This window comes from Schistocerca serialis, chromosome 9 (assembly GCF_023864345.2).
Source record: "Schistocerca serialis cubense isolate TAMUIC-IGC-003099 chromosome 9, iqSchSeri2.2, whole genome shotgun sequence".
NCBI lineage: Eukaryota > Metazoa > Arthropoda > Insecta > Orthoptera > Acrididae > Schistocerca > Schistocerca serialis.
In genome coordinates this window covers 208212398-208234620 of record NC_064646.1, presented here as the reverse complement: position 1 = coordinate 208234620, position 22223 = coordinate 208212398, and the positions used below count along the sequence as shown (strand labels likewise).

General features: G+C 40.8%; 1 protein-coding gene across 1 annotated transcript in view; it reads right to left on the bottom strand.

The window, feature by feature from the left end:
- The window catches only part of LOC126418475 (odorant receptor Or2-like), a 32953-nt gene extending 10935 nt beyond the window's left edge, over positions 1-22018 (bottom strand). Inside the window, exons 1-3 of the mRNA XM_050085248.1 lie at positions 21958-22018; positions 18736-18837; positions 16195-16350 (exon numbers count right to left, since the gene is read on the bottom strand). Of these exons, the coding sequence (XP_049941205.1) occupies positions 16195-16350; positions 18736-18837; positions 21958-22017 (318 nt within the window). The 5' untranslated portion in view covers position 22018. The remainder of the gene's footprint in view (positions 1-16194; positions 16351-18735; positions 18838-21957) is intronic.
- Positions 22019-22223: the final 205 nt, after the last annotated feature.

The following is a 22223-nucleotide window of genomic DNA, read 5'->3' as shown; positions in this document are numbered from 1 at the left end:
TTGCATCTGCGGCTGCTAGAAGAGAGAAATCAGCTAAGCGTCCTGGTCGTTCAAAAATCTTGTCAGTTGGTCAAAAAGTGTTAATTAAGTCTCATCGTTTGTCGCACAAAGGAAAAGGCCTGTGTCGCAAATTTTTTCTGCTTTATAACGGTCCATATAGAATTCGCAAAATTATTCATAATAACACTGTTGAAGTAGAAACTCTTAAATCTCGACGCTCTAAAGAAATACATCACATATCTAACGTAAAAATTTTTGTAGAATGACATACTTTTGAGAAACCAACAGCTAGATGTAAACATGCGGAGAGTACAAGGATACCGCGCTGTGTTTTGGCGGCGGCACATACTCAAAGCAACAGTCAAGTCTGCGCGCCGCACAAGGCAGTCGTTGACCGCGAACAATTGCTTTCTACGTCACGCGCCTACAGCTGATCGAGTGCTCAGTGGGAATGCACTGACAGCCGTAAACAAATACACAGTTTAATTTCTCCGACTAAATTCAGTATAAAGCTATAGTGACTTGATGAATTATGTTATTAACATTCAGTATTATTCAGGATACGGTTCTATAAAATATTTAAAAACTTCAGGTAAATTCTGTGTGTCTCCGACGTTAAGACGACTTGCTATCGAGAAATTTTCAGGAAGAATGTAATTTCGAAGAAGAAACTAATAAACTAAAATGAGTAATTATTAATCGAGTTCATTTTTCAGGTAACATATTTCCACTTAGGTACGTACTTTAGGCGTAATTTGCTGCTCGCGATTACGTGATTCATACTTTGTGCTAATTTCATGTTCTATGAAATTACTTGTGAAGCGACGTGCTTGCGTACGTTAACTGATTTTGACAATGATCATTAATGAACTGTATTGTAACTTGTATATATTATGCATCGCTTGGTTGCACTGCTTTTTCACTGATGTCATATTTTTTAATTATGTGCCTGCTGTGCTTATTTATTTAAATTATAATTGTCACCTGATTAGTTGTGCTGATATGTATGTAAGTTATACTTTGTGATTTATCTGCTTGCGCCTTCATGTTTACTTATTAAGATGACATATGAACATTTATTTGCTTATGCTGATATGATGCTAATGACCTGTTTATTATGTTAGATAACATATGTTTACTGCTATGCGTATGGATTGCATATTTACACATTTCTGTTTTGTTGTCATAACTACTCTTTAATTTGGTATATAGAAATGCTGATATACTGTGTATGAACATAGAGTTTAGGTCACGCTATTGTATTAATTATAGATTGTTCGCTTGGCAAAGCCTCGTTGTAAGAATTGTGCTGCATCCACTTGTTGACGTTCTGTTCTCTACTGGTATATTTACTCGCTATTGCATGTTTTGCTTACGCTCAATGCCTTATATTTTTAAGATAAGAAAATGAACTGCTATAATTCGACGAACGACATTGGTACAAAGAACTTCGTTGAAGTCACATGAGCTGGAGGTTTTATGGAAGCTGTATAAATTTATGCTAATAGGAAGGAAGCTAACGACATGACATACCATTACTAGGTTTAGACCATTAACAATTATTACACTGCATTCTTCGTGAGCAATTGAAATAGGAAGTGACACTTGACACAAAAAATACTCCACATGTTTGCTTCTGCCATAATTCTGGAAGTGGTGTACACACTGTGAAATATTATGATTATTCACACTCCGTAATCGTACTTAATTACTGAGAGTTATTCGAACTAAGTCTGTTAGAGGTCATGTATACATTTCTTTTGTTTATAATTCATAATGAGTAGAAGATTTGGGTCAGACGGATTACACAGAGGTTGTGTGTTGACAATGTGTCTTCGGATTGTATGGGATGATGCGGTTTGCATTAGGATTTTATCTGTACTTGTTCGAGGAGACTGACTAGAGGAAAGAGTTGTTATGGAAGTGAAGTGAAATTGGTAATAAGGTTTATATGTATCGACGTATTGAAGAGATATTATTGAGGTATTGAGATCATATGAAGTTGATGATTATTGGAGTTTTTGTGGACAAGAGGTAAGGTAAACGATATTGATAATAAGGTTTATATGTATCGACGTAAGAGGTATTATTGAAGTATTGAGATTATGTGATGCTGATGATTATTGGAGGTTTGGTGTATAAGAGGTAAAGTAAGTGAGGAGCATTTTTTTTTTGTTGGTCTTATGGAACAAGGAGGATGAAGATAGCAGACTAGAACACTAAAGTAGAAGGAAGGTAGTCTATACACACACTTTGTTAAATCAATAAGCAGTATATACTTTTTTTTTGAAGAGAGGAAGTATTTGCATATCTTGGCTCACTGACAGTTGTTCAACAACAGTACATTCGATCTGGCTTGGCAAACATTGGTCTTGACATGATGACTATGACGTTGACTTAACTATCATTGACTGTTATACACTGCTGCCACTACTACTTGATACACAAGATGAACATCAAATTTGGACAGAATTGCATTTACACAGTTAACACTATTCAATTACACAGCAGTACTTAATGTGGATGAAAGATGAGTGAGTGTGTTTTGTGTGTTTTCATTTCCTAATCCTACCCACCTATCTCCTAAATATTATTTTATTTGCTTGTTGTGGCTTGCACTGACACCCATAAATATTATGGGTTTACTGATATTCGAGTATTTGTAATAGTTAATATGAAAATTATCTGACATCATTTGTGTGTTTGTTATGATTTGTATGTTTAGTGTAAAAGCATTTGTATGTGTATTCAAACTATTGTTCATGCCTGAACTGTCTGATTAGTGATGGTGAATATTATGGACTGTTACTTGTACTTTTTCTACATGATTGGTGCCACTAGGACATGTTTAATTTCTGCTGATGAACAGTGTGATTAGTGATAGTGAATATTATGGGCTGTTACTTGTACTTTTTCTACATGATTGGTGCCACTAGGACATGTTTAATTTCCGCTGATGAACAGTGTGATTAGTGATAGTGAATATTATGGACTGTTACTTGTACTTTTTCTACATGATTGGTGCCACTAGGACATGTTTAATTTGTGCTTATATACTCTGATGAACAGTCTGATCAGTGATAGTGAGTATCTTGGACTGCTCTCTGGACCTGCTCATCATTGCTAGGTGCAACTGATGGACTACTTGTATGGAAACTAAGTCACTTGTTGCTGTCTGCATCTACTCAACATTGCTGGGTGCCACTGATGGACTGTTTTTTACTGAAATAATGTGACTTGTTGCTTTGTGCACCTACTCAACATTGCTGGGTGCCACTGATGAACTGATTCTACTGAACTAATGTGACTTGTTGCTGTGTGTACCTCTTCAACATTGCTAGGTGCCACTGATGAACTGCTTCTATTGAAATAATGTCACTTGTTGCTGTCTGCACCTACTCAACATTGCTGGGTGCCACTAATGGAACTGCTTCTACTGAAATGAAGTCACGTGTTGGTGTCTGCACCTGCTCAACATTACTGGGTGCACAGATGAAGCTACTTCTATGGAAATGAAGTCACTTGTTGGTGTCTGCACCTGCTCAACATTACTGGGTGCATAGATGAAGCTACTTCTATGGAAATGATGTCACTTGCCGGTGTCTGCACCTACTCAACATTGCTGGATGCCACTGTTAGAACTGTTTCTACTGAAATGATGTTACTTCTTGCTGTCTGCACCTACTCAACATTGATGGGTGCCACTGATGGATTGCTTCTACTGAACTAATGTGACTTGTTGCTGGGTGTACCTGCTAAACTTTACTGGGTGCCACTGATGGACTGCTTCTACTGTAAAGATGTCACCTGTTGGTGTCTTTTTTTGTATAAACTAATCATTGAAAGCATTTTACGTGAACATTTGTATAAACTGATTTTTTGTGTATTGTGCAAACTATTATGTAAAGCCACATGTATGAAAAGAATTTGTATTGCCTACTGTATTTCATATATTAGGTTACTGAAAGGTCAGTGCAAAGCCAAAATTTTAACTAATTATGTGATATTTACGTATTAATATTATCTTTTATTTTTGTCTCTATTTTTGTGGACGAGTTTGGTGGTATTTTCACCACCAATGCTGGCAAAAATACCATCAAATTCTGGCCTGTGGAGGAGGGGCATATGAAAGGTGGCTACACTGAGCCACTGCGCCAGAGATTGCGCCAAAGAGTATTATTAAGCCGCCTCCACAGTGCTTCGAGAGAAGTCGTAGAAGACAGTGCTTGTCGAGAGGTCGTGGTAGTCAGTGCCTGTCGAGGACTCGGGGTAGTCTGTGCTGAGATGTTGTAGCAGAGAGTGTTTGTTGAGATGTGCTATTAGGCAGTGCTTGCTGAGATGTGATATTGGAGAGTTCCAGTTGAGATGTGATAGTAGAGAGTCGGTGTGAGATATAATGTAAGGATTAGAGTGATTTTCATCAATATAAATGAGGTATCTAACTCCGTTTCTTTTTATTTCAGTGTCCTAAATAATGCGTCATTACAGGTTCAGTCAACAAAGCATCTGGCGTGTGTTCTTGTATTAGAGTTTAATTCTCCTTTCCTTACGCAATTATAGTATTTGTAATTTTCTTTTATCACGTCAGTATAAATGGTATTTGAAATTTCTTGTCTTGTTGAAGAAGAACTGTGCCAGATGTGTACGTTGAGTCACACTCCCACACACAGAACAATTACATTTGTGCTTTGGTTTTGTAGGTTTTATAGTTGCTGGGGACTTAATTAATTAATTGTGTTAACGAAAATTTTCATTTCATTCTTTGTTGTTGTTCTACGCAGTCATATTGCGTAATAGTACTAGTCAGGGCCAACCGTTTACGAAACAGCGTAATCGGACTTACAGCTACTAAAAACTGAAAGTATTTTCAATCATATTTAATTAAGCCCCCATGCACTTTATATTTCCTTTCTTTTCCAAACTGAGCATTGAAATTTCCTAATAAGATTTTTACATTCTTTTTATTTACTCTGTTCACAGTTTGTTCTACAAGGTCCCAAAATTTATCTACCTCTTCCTTTGTTTTTGTTAGACAATTTTTTTCATTTGTTGGGGCATGAGCATTTATTATCGTATAGGTTTTATTCATTGTTTTAAAGCTTAGAGTCGCAATTCTTTGTGATACTGCTTGGAAATCAGTTACTGAATCTATTATTTTTATGTTTACTAAAAATCCTGTTCCAAACTGGGGCCATTGTTTCATTTCTCTTGGTCCTGGTTTCCCATTACAAATTCTGTATCCTTGTGATCCGAGCAGGCCCTCTGTGATGTTTCTCATTTCTTGGATCCCTGTTATTTTATTTATTTGTTTATTTAGTTCATCTGTGAGCTCCTTGAGTTTTCCGGTCCGAAGTAGTGAATTTATGTTGTGTGTTGCTATATAATTTATCTGCTCATGTTTAATCTTCTTTTTGTGTTTTAGTGTGCATTTTGATGGTTGCAAACGCTCCGATTCGTTGCAGTCTTCTAGTTCACTACCCACCGAATTCGATGCAGTCTTTTCCTTCCTTTTTGAGCAGGACGGTGGAATTTTTTCCTAAAAGACCTTTCCATTTTTGACTTTCGAAGGTTATCAACCTTAGTTGGAGCAAGTTACGATTTACAACTACGGTTGTTAACCGCAGAGAGTGTGTTTAGTCCACGAGAGCTATTTTATTTCACTCTAGTCCACCGGTAAACCGGTGAGGACTTCCCTATCCGCCACCTGGGACGCGTCACGTAGGAATATCACCTCTCCTCCTACTATGACAGCATAGTAGGTCCGTGGGGATGTCTCTTGTACAATGATACAACATGCCCCTTCCCTCCCATCCCCCCCCCCCCCCCCTCCTTTAGAAGATACAGTCCACCAATCACAGACTGCCTATTTTTTTGGAAAAGGTGTGGACACATTTCTCACTCCGTAAGCAAAAGTATGTCAAATTAGGTTTTCCTTATCCTACTTCAGCTTGAACCATTGCCAATTTACTAGCTAATCCATACCTCCGAAAGTTGATCCAGTTGTTTATCCAGTGTGAAGGACGCTCAGGTCTGTGGACGGTTTTTCGCTTCAAATCAATCTGCACAATGTAGAATCAAGACTACAACTGTAGCCGAAACAGGAACACTTATCATCATGAATATATGGTGCTGATCGTTATAGTATTGCTGCACAAACTGCAGCAGCTGCTCTGCAGTAATGGGTCCCATCAGATTTGTTATTGGTTCGTCCAGTGAGCGAATAAGTTCAGGATACATTCTGTCATTGAGGTAGGTTAGCTTCTGGGCTCAGGGCACACATTCAATGGCTTATCTGGGCAGTATATCAAAGATTTTGCTATTTTAAACTTGGTTGTACTGCATGCACAACTGTAGTTCTGGTTATTGTAGGCGGGTATTGAAACGTTAGTCCGAAGATGTCAAAACATCGCCTTGCAGCTCTGGTGGTATTGTGCCCCAAGGATGACCTTGATCATAACAGCCCACATTAATCACTTTGGGCTGATACATGGAATGTATCCAATGTATCACCGCTCTGTAAATCAGGTTGCCGAACCAGTATATCCCATGGGAATCCTTCTGCTCCTGCTCATCCTAGGAATAATTACACCTCATATGCTTTCGTAGTAATCTGGATAACTTAGATACGGCTTATACTTCAAGCCCTTCCCGGTGTGTTACTTCCACGCAGGTCACCATAAGAACGTCTTAATTACAATGAAGTAAACACCTTCTTAAGTACAGAGCCAAATGAAGCAAATGAGCAGTCCACAACACCCGTTGCTCACAAGACAAATAACTAAGCAAAGATAAAATTTTCGCAATGAATTTTCGAGTGGCTTGTGTGAGTGATTCTGCTTCAGCGCTCCTTAGAAAGGCAAAGGCACCCCATGTGCGCAACAGCCGTGCACGCAGCTAATTGTAATTTTACATTCAAAGGCGACGTCAGTTCAACAGTATGGTACCGACCATGGTTCCTAGTGTTGAATATTTTCACCTTACCTTTCAGGGTATATCTGTTTGTCGGCAATATCCACTGCCTACCCAACATTCTTCTAATTATTTATTACGGTCTCATTCCTTCTTGACACTGAAGGGCTTGGTATTCGTCTTTTGTACGGACTTCAGCACATCCTTCAAACTCCTAGTGAAGTAGCTCACAAATTCCCCATTATTAACCATTTTTGGTTTGATAACCTCAAATGGTGAGGGAATTTTCTTTCTATACACTAACTCTTACAGCGATAGTCCTATGCTGTGATGTATTTTCAAACTAAATATGGAATGGAAACATCCAGTAATTATGTGACCTCGGAGTCTTTCGCGACGGCATACATGAATAAAACGTTCCCGATTTTCAAGCCCCTTGGTCATTCAGTGTACCGGAAACCAACACACAGTGATCGGTACTTGAACGCCAATAGTTTCCACCATCCTGTACACAAGAAACCGGTCCTGAACACGTTGGTTCATCGAGCCAAGATTATCTCTGACGACAACTACCTACAGTCTGAATTTCAGAACTTAAAACGTGTTTTCAGGGAAAATGGATACAGCAAAAGAGACATCGCAAACTCAAGGGCCGCCGACGAAAGACACCTGGTGAATTAGTAGAAGAGGCCTAACGGACTGCATTCCTGCCATACTGTGGAGCAACTAGCAGCAATTTAGGACGTCTGCTGCAGAAACATGGGCTAAGACCAGTGTTCCGGCCCGTCCACAAGATACGAGATTTGTTGCGCCCTGTTAAAGACGACATTGCTCCTCGATTGTCAGGCGTGTATGGTGTGCCCTGTGAATGTGGCAGCATGTATATCGGACAAACAATTCGAACGGTGGCGGAGCGTTGTACTGGGCACAAGCGCCATATAAAACAATGGGAGCTTGACAAGTCGACCGTAGCGGAGCATTGCCAAGAAAACGGACATAAAATACAGTTCGAAAATACAGAAGTGTTGGCTCATGCTTCTACATATTGGGACTCCATTTGATGGAAGCGTCCGAGATTCGTTTGAACAACAACAATTTCAGCAGAGACCACGAGTGCACACTCAGCAAGGCATGGGGGTGGGCGTTGGACATCGAAAGAAAGAAAAGACAGATGCGCGACGCGGGAGCGGCAGTTTCAAACATAGCGCCTGCCTTGGCGCCACCTGACGTCACCGGTGCTGCCATGGGCAATGGCTCGGCTAGCGCTGCCCGGGTCGGCTTACGCGCGCGCGTACGCCACTGTGGGTTTATCTGGTTGGCTGCTGATAATGCCATCATGCCTATGCAAGCGAAAAACCGTAGCAGCTCCGGCAGTCAGTGAACTCATGACGACGATGGCTGAGAGGTCATCGAGAGATCGAGGATTTTGTTCGAGTTGACGCAGCTTGAAATCCGAGAACGTTTTACTCATCCAGTAATTATGATGGCTATTGACGTAATAGCTGAGCCTCCTACCAACGGTGTGATGAAAGCAATTCTTCCTTGGGCTAGGTTGTGGATTTAGTGGGCTGGTTTGCAGTTTACTAATATATAACAGGTGACATTACTGCTTCATCAGGTCTGACTTAATTTTGCTGTCCTTTTCCATGCTTGTTGTCACTGGAACGCTGAATTTCACTAGCCGTTTATTCAGCATTACATGTGCTATTGCGTCTGCTTGTTGGTTTCGAATAGTGACTGTTACTACATACAGGAAGAATTGATCTATAATAGTTATTATGCAGCGATTTTCCGCTGGCGTCTCATTAAAAGATCTTAATACATCTGTAGAAAGGACTACAGAAGGACTTAGTTGCCTCTGGAAACATCTGTAGTGGAGCTCGTTGTTGACTTACATCTGCTCATTGTAAACATGACAATAGGTTTTTACGTACTGATATACATCTTGTTTTCTTTTTCTTCACTGTGGTGTTGAGCTACACACCCGTCTATGGTTCTGTGACCTCCCCACGTAGAAAATACGCTTTCATGTGCTTCCTTTAATATTTCTTCCTGCATGCAGCAGGCACTACCACATGTGGCGCAAGCATATTCTTCCTGCACACCACACCATAATAAATAAAACTGTGGCTGTGTTGTGAGTAGCTTGCAATTTGCATGACCAGCTAGTTCTGACCAGCTAGTTGTATCTTCCATTCTGCAAATCTATGACCCACTGCTCGTATTAAAACAATCTTTGTGCTAAACCCATCTGCATTTCCATGTATCTTATGTAATTTGCGAAGGACAGATTCATTTATTTTTAATGCACACTCTGTAAATCTGCTTCATGAATCCCTGAAACATAACCCCCCCTCCCTCCCCCATTCAATGATCAGTCAGTGCTATAAATTTCTTGCCCAACACATAATATCAAAAGTACGTCACAACATTTATTTTCACAACATTTATCAAATTTAATGTCTCCTTTCCAGTAGCAGAGTAAATACTTACACACTTATTCAACTGTCATGAAGCATAAGCAGTTGGATGCGCCTTACCTTACACTTCCATATACAGAGCGCAACCCACTGGATGGGTCCGAGGAACACGTGGTAAGATATTTTTCATAATCTGAAGATCAACACAGGGTTAGCTGTTCATTCCTTCGGTTTCTGACACATGGCTTGACGTTCTGCTCGCAATTGCAACTTGACGTCCTTCTCCAACAAATGCTTGAGTGGTTGAGCAGTATCTGCAAATTCCGTTACAAACTTACTGCAGTAAGAGCTAAACGCAAGCATTGTAAATCTTTATTGTCGGTAGTGTTGAGAAACTTCAAATTGCATGTACTACTCTCGGATCCATTTTTACTTCATCCTGGATAACCATATGTCTAAGTCATTCACTTCTTACAGTGGTAAAATACCACTTTTCAGTGCTTATGGTCAAGTATGAAAATGACCTCTTAAAAATTTCCTTCAGCTGTTAAACACGTTCTTTTACATATTTTGCAAACACAGTTGTGTCATTAGGTTACACAACGCATTATCTCCTCTTCAAATCCATTAATTTTCCATCCAACAACCGTTGAAATGTGGCTGGAGCATTTTTTAACCCAAATAGCGTTTGTTTATACTGATAACGAGCCAAGGATCTGCAGACGCAGGCTTTGTTGTCTCACTTGTAATTGATAATCTCCAATCTTCAGATTCAATGAAGTCACAACAGAATCTATATTTATATCAGCATCTGATGATTTCTTTTGGTACTGTAGCGGTAACTGTTCCCCACATACTAGTAGTTTCCACACTGGTGCCATCGTTCAATTGCTGGTGTGCCAAATGTTGCGCTATTATTCAAATGGTTCAAATGGCTCTGAGCACTATGGGACTCAACTGCTGAGGTCATTAGTCCCCTAGAACTTAGAACTAGTTAAACCTAACTAACCTAAGGACATCACAAACATCCATGCCCGAGGCAGGATTCAAACCTGCGACCGTAGCGGTCTTGCGGTTCCAGACTGCAGCGCCTTTAACCGCACGGCCACGCTATTATTCCTTTGAAACCAAGGTTGGCACTATTGCAGGTCGGTAAGTCGCTGGACGATGACGTTATACGTCTCTGGCAGAAGGTATAAAACCTGGCAGTGGTTTAAGGAAAGAGGGTGCAGTGTGAGTCGAGCTGTGAGTTTGTTGACTGTCAAGAATGGGCAACTCTAGCGAAGTTTGCTGCGAGTCGAGTGCTGGCTTGTTGACATTGGTAGTTATCCACCCTCAGATGAGCTATCTTGTAGCCCGGTGGGCAGAGGGGACTCTAGCATTGGTGCAACATGTGGCTCGAGGATGTTAAGCACAGACTGGTATGGCATGACTAGAATGTGAATAGGACTAGCTGAACTAAGAAAGACAGTGCCTCCTAGGTACTGAAGTTGTTGCTTTGCAAATGCTCATAAAACATTGTGATGAAATACATACTTCCATTACTGCCTTCTTTAATTTGACTGGCCTGATTGAATTATTAATTTAGTTTTTAGCTGCGAATTTCATATCAGACTGTGTTAATGCGACTGCCCGCAGAATAGTTTTGTAAATTCTAAAAAACAGACAGTTATAATTGAATGTGTTAACGAGATAAATTGTAGTGCGTGAGTGACTATATTCGTGTCCTTAATGTTGATAAAGGATTACTGTATTCTGTGCCTAATTATGAATTGTTTTGGATGAATCATTGCTTTGTTAGATTTCATGTACTACGTTTGTGAGGACAGGGACAGATAATCGTCTACCATGGTGGATGTTAATGGCAGCCAAGTGAAACAGCAGACATTGATGCTTTATCTAAATGGGAAGCTACTGTTCTCAATTTTTACAGCTCTGTGTGTTGAAAATTTTAATTTCGCAGTTCAATAAGAATATCTGAATTCGGCTTTTAACTTTTCTTTATAACTACTTTTTTATCTATTCTCTACAACGGTGCCGATTTTAGATATAGTTTTCGATTTTTGTCAGAAGTCTTCGTCCTTAATTCCTCTGATATTGTTAAGGATTTGTGGTCAGGAAGTATATATTCTGAATAAAAACCGATGTGTGCTGGACGCTTGTTTGAGATATATTACAAACATGTTTGAAAACTGTTTGTTTTCTTATGTTGCATATGATAAAAACAAATGTATATTTATTGTTATAGTAACTCAAAATCGATCAACACAACCCGTCCTCCTATCCTACAGATCAGTAGCACCGAATTGGTTAATGAATTCTTCGGTAATTGGGTGTAAATGTTGGGGTGTGTAATGTCCCCACAGAAAAATACCCTCTACCACGCACCAATTAATCATTGTAAATCAAACCATCCACATTCATTCACTTTGGAAAAGTATCTGATCTGATTTTCTCGTTACATATGAGGCTACAGCTCGACGACGCCAAAGTATTTTCTAGTGCGTTTATTCTTTGAAATAACAAAGATGCATATAGGCATTCTCCATGGTTGTGAGAGTGGTAACTAGGACAGCTTCTGGAGTATCGGTTGAGGGATTGACGAGTTTCTGAGAGATACATATTCTGCTTTTCTTCTCGCTAAAGCGAGCCAATTAACATTTGTGCCGCTAGCTGTTTGTTTGAAGAGAAAGAGATTGTAAACGGAAAATAATTAAGACGTGGAATCACCGGAGATCTGGACATGTAATGGAGATGGATTTAATACACAATTTCCTTCATAAATAAGGTTTGTGACTTTTTTTGTTCTGGAGTGAATGAACGAATGAGTTTTTTCTGAATCATTTGATGATCACGTTGGCCCTGTAATTAGTGGGGAAGTTTCAGCTGTGTCGAAGAGAGCCTGCAATCACTGAGTCTGTGTTAAATCGTCCAAGAAGGCTTCGTACACATCTGGAATTCGCTATCTTTCGTAAAAGGAACAAATTGTCCACACGATTGATTCTCCCGACTGAATGCAGTGTTTAACAGTAATAATATATGTAAAAATCTCTTACAGCAAGCCAGCCGCTGATTACCAAGACGAAGGACTCCACCAAAGATTCGATTTGGCTAATTTCACGTAATGAAATGTTATATTAAATACTGTACATAGATAAAGGCAAGAGAGAGAGAGAGCGAATGAAAATAGAGATAATACTAATAATCCTCCATTAGTCTAACTTTTCGCCTGTCTTCTCACGGATCAGCCAACAAATGGGAGGCCCTTACTTTACTGTATAGATTTATGTGTGAAGGTGAAGGGATCTTAAAGGAACAGATACACGTCTATACAGACAAGACATTACACAAAGTTAGCGGCTAGCTGCATTCATCATCTATTCTTAGATGAAGAGACGGCAACTTATTATCCTTAACATTTCAAAAATGTTAAAATGCTAATCCGTGACAGGACACGTTTTTGGACGTTTCTAAAATAATTTTGTTCTCTGTTTCATGTCAACTACGACGAGCTAACCTAACTGACGCTTGGAAAAGAGAAAGACTCTACAAATGAAGCCGAAAGACAGCACGCTGGGCGCAGAGAGAAGGTCAGATCTATATTTTTATTATTAAAGCATGCTAGTATAGTTGAAGTATACGCTCTTCTGTTTAGTGTTATTTGATATTTGATCATTGATTAATTATGTTCATGTTAGATGTGTTTTGATTGACCTGTCCCAGTTGCATTTATCTGTATATGTACATTAAGAAAGTAGACACAGAAGTACTCTTGTGTGAACGGAGTTACATATAGTGACAGTAGAAGGGAGTTATATATAGTGACAGTAGAACATTTATGTGGTTTTAACTAGGGCAATGTTTAGGATGAGTCAAGCAGAGCAAAGCAGCACGCAACAGCCTTCTGCTGTTAGAACTGATAATAATGATGCAGTAAGAAGTGTTGTAGGACCGATGGCTACAGATAGCGCAATAGAACGCCCTGTAGACACGGCTGGAGGTGTAACAGCAAGTACGCAGCAGGGATTAGATCCATTGGTAATTATCATGAGACAGATGCAGATGATAACCGAGAGCATGAATACAGGATATATACAGGGTTCGGGGACGATCTGGGCCTCGGACAAGGCTTCTGTTTGCCCGACATATGACGATTTTGAGAAGGCGTTTTAGCCAAGTTCTGGTCAGAAGGGGTACAGGAACGCCTAAGGCAGGAGGTGCTCTACCCAGAGCCTTTCTCCTTTTCGAAAGGAAGCCTTAGAAGGTATTTCGAAAAATATATAAATAAAACGAGATACTGGGACAGGCCTATGCCCTTGCCAGACATAATAAACATACTTAAGGCAAGACCACCAACTAGCACCCGGAATCAATTGATTTACGGCAACGACAAAGACTTGGAGTCGTTCCCCACGACGTTAGACCATATAGATATTATCGAAGAGAACAACCAGAAAGCCCATAATAACAGATTCCAATATAGGGAGATAGAACCTCCGCCAAACGGTAGGCAAGGTGGAAGTATGTGTTACACCAATGGCGAACAATCGACACTTAGAAGGAATGAACAGAGATAGTTAAATAATGGAGAAACCCCTCAAAATGTCAATAGTAATCCCGGAAATGGTCTTGCGAGGGGCTATTCAAGGAACAACAGGAGCGGGAAAAGATACAATCCCGTGTGGGGGAACGAAAGAAATTTCAGACCCCAAGCCTGGAATAATAACAATAATAGAAAGTGGAATCAACCGGGGGGAATGAATTCAAACAGCCAACATCAGTGGGGACGAACATCTACGAATCAACCGGTAATTACCGAAGTGACGGATGATGTCAACCAGCAGACAAATCAAAATCCAACAAACTTGTAAGGACCCACTCGTGCCCCGGAGGAGCGGTCAACAATTGGTTGAGGGGCAACAGGATATGTGTACCCATGCTAACGTATAATGATGGACGATTTTTGGCAGATGAACTGACCGAGGACTTAGAACCACAAGATGAGGATAAGGAACAGGTGGCAGTAGCCGAAGTGCAAGTCATTATGGAGACCGTATCTATAGTGGCGGTTTTAGACACAGCTGCAACCACAAATTATTCAACAGGATCAGAAATATAAGACGAGTACCAGTATTTCCAGTTCAAGATTGCAGAATAATAGGCGCCGTTGGGGCTCGATCGGCTAATGTAAAGGTGCAGTCACTACTTGGTGTGGAATTCGGAAATGTACCAATATTAAGCACATTCCTTGTTGTGAAAAATTTGGTGGTAGATTGCATTATCGGAGTCGACAGCCTACGTCAATACGGATGCAGAATAGATTTTAAAACAGGAAAAATTTGGTTGAATGTTAATAAACAAGAAATTGAGTTGGAGATGTTGAGAAAAAAAAGCCTTAGGAGAAAATATAATTGTGGGATCAGTGTGCAAGTAATCAGGACGGCCCAAAATTCGAAAGATCACGTAATTAATGAGTTCCAAGTCAAAGAAGATTTCGGTCAATTAGTGTTTGAAAAGTTAAATGAATCCGACTGCATTATCGAAGATCACAAGAAGCAGCTCAATGAATTATTATTAACGTATGAAAACGTTTTTGATGAAAGGCCAGGAGTTATTAAGGGATACATATGTCATCTTTACCTTAAGCCGCACGAAACGTATTGTAGAACTTCCTATCCTGTTCCCTGGAGGTTAAAGGCTCAAGTTCAAAAGGAAATAGGTGGCATGTTGAAATGGGGTTTGATCGAACCCTCTACAAGTCGTGTTTTGTCCAACTGTGAACGAACTTACACGACGACAGAATTAGAGGCTCTTGCGGTCATCTGGGGATTTAAAAAGTTTCATTATTATCTATATGGCTCAAAGACTATCGTATATTGCGATCATCAATCATTAACGTTTTTACAAACGTGTAAACTGTTACACCCCAGACTGGCTAGATGGACTCTCGCTCTGCAACAATACCAATTTAAGATCGTGCATGTTTCAGGACAGCAAAACATTATTGCTGACGCTCTATGAAGGTCACCACAGGGTTTTACCAAAAAGATTGAAGTAAATAATAACTCAGAATTCCCTGTATTGCTGCTGCAGGAAAATCCATATAAGACGTACTACGTCAGTTTGTGGGCGCGTATGGCACAGTTACAGAAAAGAGATGCTCAATGGGGAAGTGTCATTCAAAGGTTACAACAGCAACCTTCGGATCAGGAAATTGATAGTGTGTCGAGATTTTTAATGAATGGAACTTCGACTTTCCAGAAACATAAAATATAAATTTATTGATAAAGGCTATAAAACCGTACTATATCTTAATTACACTTTATTTGTACATTTCAGTCTTTTCATGCACATTCATCTCTTTCTCCACTGTGCACATCTATTGGGTTCTATTTTTGGAGGTCTACAACTCACCTCCTCCAGTGCACCCCGAGCATGTAACGAAAAATTCTTATTATCTCGAGATATCATTAGGCAGTCTAAATGCTGGGTTTCATTCTTTGTGAGAAGTTAATGTAACGTGGCTGCAGGAGGTGAATGGACGTTGCTATCCATGAGGAGCAAGTTAAATAAGTTATTATTCTCAAATCTCAGTCAATTCGTTGAAGTATAGTCAGCTCTGTACCTTTTAGGATCTGATGCACATGTTTTTGCTATCAGTGAATCCTATGTTAGCAAAAAGCAGGATATACTCATTTGTTATATAGGTAGCACAATGTACTTTCGTTAAATTCCGGCTGCCACTCACATTTATTACGCTCATCTCCGTTTTCCTATTTTCCCAAATTTGATTAACTATTCGCAACAATTTAGAAGACGTAAGTGGATTGTTTCGACTCTTCTGAGATAATGACACATCTCTTACCGAGAGAAAGGCACCTCTGTTGATGGGGTAGAGGTGTCCAGCGGTGAGAACCAGCGGTTTCTGTGCGCGGACGATGAGGATTCTCAGAGCGTGCTTGAATCTCGCGCTGCACTCCACCCAGGAGCAGCTGTAAGCCGCCGTGGAAACCGACGCTGCCTGTGAACACCAGTGTAGAACGGTTCCACTGTAACATGATGTTTACACAAACACAAAACATTAGTGCCACCCAACTCGCATACTGTGCTGGAAGTATATGGATCACACAAAAATGTCAATGACTTAACGAATAACAGGTCTAGGTACTAAAAACTTCTTCATTTTACTCCACGAAAATTTCGGCTTTTACATCGCAGTCATTTCTTTAGTGTTATCTGAAACTGGCATTTTTATACAAACAAAAATTTTTATAAATGATACGATGAATTTTTGTTGGATACAGCGCATCGTGTGTGCTTCCTTTCCATGACCATGTCTCATTTAAACTAAGCAATCTTTTAAAGAACATGATGTGCACGTGGCGACCTTCACTGTTACGAGTTTTGACACCAAACATCAGCACAAACAAAGTGGTGACTGCTGCGAAATCTGCAGCTCTGACTGTAAAGCTAGCCAGAACTAACAAACGGGAAGTAAATTTAAGACACGCAACAAGAAACATACATTAGAAACATGGAGATACGCAGAAAGCACATTTCCTTATACAGTAATGAAAAAACTTCTAAATTCTTCAAACAATGAAGAAAGGATAAAAAATGGACAAGAATGACGAAACAGATAATGATGCACACCTGCAAAAATAAAGTGAAAAGACGGTCAAGTGAACAGTAAGGCAACCCAGTTTTCTCGATATATGACACTCGTTATTGATATCTTTCCTCAAAGACACATTGAAATTTCATAGCTGTGTTCGTAAACAAGTTCTTTTAAGCAGCACACGTAGAGTCCATGGCACGCTAGCTGCCACTGCTGTTCCCCTTGTTTCTACCTCTACCCGCTTATGCTAAAGAATGTAACTTTGCGCTTGACCTACACACATAGTCCACCGCAAATATTTTAAAAGTTCATAAAATCTAAGTAGCTACCAAAAATGTACATTGGCAAGGCAACCATTTCTTTCAAATTTCGGAGATGTCAAAATATAGCTCCTTTTAATGCTGAGACATGCCAATCACTTGACTTCTGTTCAACAAAGCATAATGTAGAATGTATTTTATTTTTACTTCTTCTGTATTATACTGTACATGTGTACTTTTGTACTTATTTCATGAAGAAATTCCTACATTTCTGTTATATACTGTTTTAACTGTTCAGTACACCATTAACTACAACGTTCGGTTGCATTTGTAATGCCAGTTATCGATTCAAGCAAATGGCTTCAATAAAAAAGTCGAAACTGGTCATAGTGTAAATAAAGAAATTTTAATGGCTGGAGTAGATAACAATAATTCAGCACACAATTTCGGAGTAGAAGCGCTCCAAAAACATGCAGAAACCAGCAAGAAAATATTGTCAAAGTCGTGATCTACCTTCAGTACATCTTACATCCTACACCTGTCCATTGAGTTTAGAAGTAACATAGTGCTTGTTTGTATTGTATCCAGAATGAGATTTTCACTCTGCAGCGGAGTGTGCGCTGATATGAAACTTCCTGGCAGATGAAAACTTTGTGCCGGACCGAGACTCGAACCCGGGTCCCGAGTTCGAGTCTCGGTCCGGCACACAGTTTTAATCTGCCAGGAAGTTTCATTCGTATTGTATCTTGCATGTAGGACTTTATTAAGATGAATGAGCAACAAATAAACAGAGAGGATCTGCCTCGCATCAGACGTGGAACACATGAAAAGGGACTTGTTCAGCGTACAAAATGCCTTGATAGGGAAATACTCGGTTCTCATATATCGTTGCACGCCTCAAGTGTGTAAAAGTTCGTCGAAAGCTGAAAAGAGTCACTGAAGAAAAATGATTCAAATGGCTCTGAGCAATATGGGACTTAACTTCTAAGGTCATCAGTCCCCTAGGACTTAGAACTACTTAAACCTAACTAACCTAAGGACATCACACACATCCATGCCCGCAGCAGGATTCGAACCTGCGACCGTAGCGGTCGCGCGGTTCCAGACTGTAGCGCCTTTAACCGCGTGGCCACACCGGCCGGCTAGTCACTGAAGAGGGAGAAACGATGTCAGAATCCTGACCGAACTCAATCATACCAAAATCGAGTCGAAGTGGATACTCCCGATGTCCACTCCCTCCATGAGGTAACTGTCTTCAGCAATGACGCTATTCTCGCTGGAAGTTTACACAGTAAATTGAGGCGGACTCAGAAAAGTGGCGTTACGGTCTAGAAACGAATAATGTACAGATCAGAGCTTCCTATTGCGTCGCAGAAAGAGATTTCCTGTAGCACTAGAACTGCCAACTTTTCGAATGGCAGGAACGAGCATGCCACACTAAAGGGAAAAGAACAGTTTTGGGTATAGAATTCGAGACGCGAATAAAGAGAAAAACATTTTACCCTTTGAATTGTGGCGTCATACTTACTTCTTCAGTTACGCTGTGAGCTGCCCAACAATAGAGGTACACCTGCCCTCCTGGAATGGGAAGGTAAGAAGCGCACTTCAGTGCGACACTCATGTCCTCTCCCTGTAAATGAAACACAGTTAAATATATGTGTATCACTGATGTAGCTGTTTACTTTAGGGAACATTTTAGGGCCCATATTGACAATAATTTTAAGTTGTAGTAAGTTTTCGCCGTGGTATCTTCGTCTTTGTTGTTAACCATCAATTGTACCTGGACCTGATTATGAAGCGGATTTGTCAAAGACCATGATCGCCGTAAACTGGTTTTGATCCTAATACGAAATAGTCGCCAATCACTGTTTCAATAATTTGACTACGCTGGTTTTGGTTGTACAAAATATGACACAAGCTGTCAGATGATATACACTGGCGAGCCAAACCGTTATGACCACCTTCTAACGGTTTTTGGGCCATCTTTGTAACACATTATCACCGATTGTGCTTGTCATCGACTGTACAGTTCGTTGGTAGAGTTATGTGCACCAAGTATCTACGCAAAAATCACGTAATACCCGTAAATAACTGGCTGCCTATTTTTGTACGCTGTGATGTGGCTCGATATGGACTCAGAGAGGAACCATCGGATTCACATCAGACGAATTTGGTGCCCAAGACATTAACGTCGTTTCAGTATCATGCTCCTCGAACCACTGTTCCACGATTATGGCATCGAGACCGGACAATTATGCTACTGATAGGTGGCATCGTCGTCAGGGAACGCATGAAGCATGTAGGAATGTGTGTGGTCGGCAGCTGAAATGGTGTCTTCGACCACTACCACAGGTCCCATGCAAGAACAGGAGCGTTTTTGTCGTACTGTAATGCTGTTCCCACCAGCCTGCGCCCGTGGCGCGGTTACGAGCAGCAGTTCGCCTGTATGACAATGTTCGTGGGATCGACCACCGACCTGGTGTAGCCGAAAAGTGGTACATCTGTCATTTCCAGTGATACACCGTCCAATCTCGATGATCCCGAGCCCACGGCAATCACAATCAACGATATCGTTGGGCCAATGAGTAAACACCAAAGGATCGTTTGCTGCGCGGTCCAATGTTCAACAATGAGCGCTGAATGTTGAATTCCGAACCACATGTCTGTCCACCAGCACTGTGTTATTTCGGCGGAGATGTCACAGATCGCCATCTATACTACTTTACAGAGGAGACAAGCCTCCAAACCCCAAGTTCTGTGAAGACGCGTAGTCGGCCGACTACTTGGCGTCTATTTGTAGATTCACTGCACTTCTGCCACTTTCTGTAGATGGTCACGGTAGTAGCACGTGAACATTCGACCAGCTTCGCCGTTTTAGACATACTCGGTCACACGCTCTGCGTAATAATGATCTGGTCTATGGCAAAGTCGCTTATCTCAGTGGATTTCTCCATTTTCAGCGCATACCTTCGCTAGAGTAATCTTCCATCCGTCACTGATCAGTTTACATGTTTTTATTACTGCTTCGCGTGGCCACAACGTCATCATGAGGCATCCAACCGTCCAGTGGGCAGTGGTACCCATCACTGGTCGTAATGTTTTGGCTGATCAGTGTAGTCCCTCAACGTAACAACCTGTCGCCTGCTCGTGGTCTCATCATAGACCTAGCTTCTGCATAGAGATTGACATTAGTACACTAAGTGCCGACGAGCTTTCCCATTAGCGAGACGCTGGTTCCCAGATGCGGGGCTATAAAAGTCTACCTCTTGTAAAAACAGCTTAACTCAATTATTTTCCCAATTGGCGTATCTTATCGTCATTAGACTTAATTCCCATTCATCTCTGCTCCCCTTATATACGAGGTCATGCTGAAAAGCAATGCCTCCGAAATTTTTATTGTATTCTCAATATCGGTCGAGGTATTAGCTGTCCAGCATATTATTCCGTAGACTTTCCCGTTTCTTCGACACAAATTTTAGCCCTCTGCCGCAAGAGGGCTCTGAACTGCAGCATGTAACATGGCGGTGTGTACCGTAACTATGTTGGTACGTAAGGAACAGCTCAGAAAACTGAAAGCACGAATTCGAAGAGTTCGTCCACACATGGGGCACCCTTTCGTTCAGCACGACAGTGCCAGACCACACACCAGCGCTGCGTCATCTGCAACAACCCGACGCCTTGGGTTCATCGTCATCGATCCATCATCCTCCATACAATCCCGACGTGCCTGCATCTGATTTTCATCTGTTTCCGAAGCTAATAGAACGCCTTCGAGGACTTCATTTTGATAGCGATGAAGAGGTGAAGCAGGGCTGAGGTTATGGCTCCGTCAACAAATGGTTCAAATGGCTCTGAGCACTATGGGACTTAACATCTGAGGTCATCAGTCCCCTAGAACTTGGAACTACTTAAACCTAACTAACCTAAGAACATCACACACATCCATGCCCGGGGCAGGATTCGAACCTGCGACCGTAGCGGTCGCGTGGTTCCAGACTGAAGCGCCTAGAACCGTGCGGCCACACCAGCCGGCGCCCGTCACCAGTGGCTAACTTTCTACAGTGACGGCATCAACAAATTGGTCTCTCGTTGGGAGAAAGATGTTCATTACCCGTGTGACTACGTCGACAAACACCTATGTAGACATGAAGAACAAAGATGTGGAATGTTAATAATTTTTTACTTAAAATATAAAAGATTCGGAGGCACTACTTTTCAGCATGATCTCGTACTCTCCTTTCTGTGTCACGTGACTGCAGTGCCTACAGGTGTCAGTATACTCGTCTGGGGAGCCGTAATGATGATTTGGGTCAAACGGTATGACCATGAACGAGTGACTGTGTAATCTACCTGGAGATGATGCTCCTGCCTTTTTGTTAGACGTAATGTAATGTTAACTGTTCCAGCAAGATTTTTTCTTTCGGACTGAAGGATGCGTAGTTTACATCACATTACTGATAGTTTTAGAATTTTTAAAGACATTGTCGTGGCATTTTCCTTGAACGTAATGTATGAGAAAGTCTTAAGATACGTCACGAGAGAACTGATCTCATGCTTTTTTTTTCCTTTCTTTCAGTTTCCTTTTCAGACAATATATAAATTAGAGCTCCTAATTTTTGTAAGATGGCCATAAAGAAACCAAAATCACAATCTGTAATTTAGTACGTAGTGACTCGTTCTTGGTTAGAAGTGTTACACATAATCACATAAAGTGAAACACATGTGCCTAGTTTAAGAGAGATGGTCTTACGTATGTCGCTTGAAATAGCCCCATACATGCGATGACAACACTGCTAGCAAACTGCGTCATTGCTATGGGGCTCATGGCGTCTTGTACACGCGTGACGAACCTGGAACAAGGACGTAATTGTAAATGCTATGTGAAATGTCAGTGGAACTGTGCTACTGTTTTCTTTAAAATTGAGGAAAATCATTATGTAGGACCACAATGGACAACCATTTACTGTATTCAGCTTCTTCAGAAATTATTCCTCCGACCTATTTGACGAATTGGTT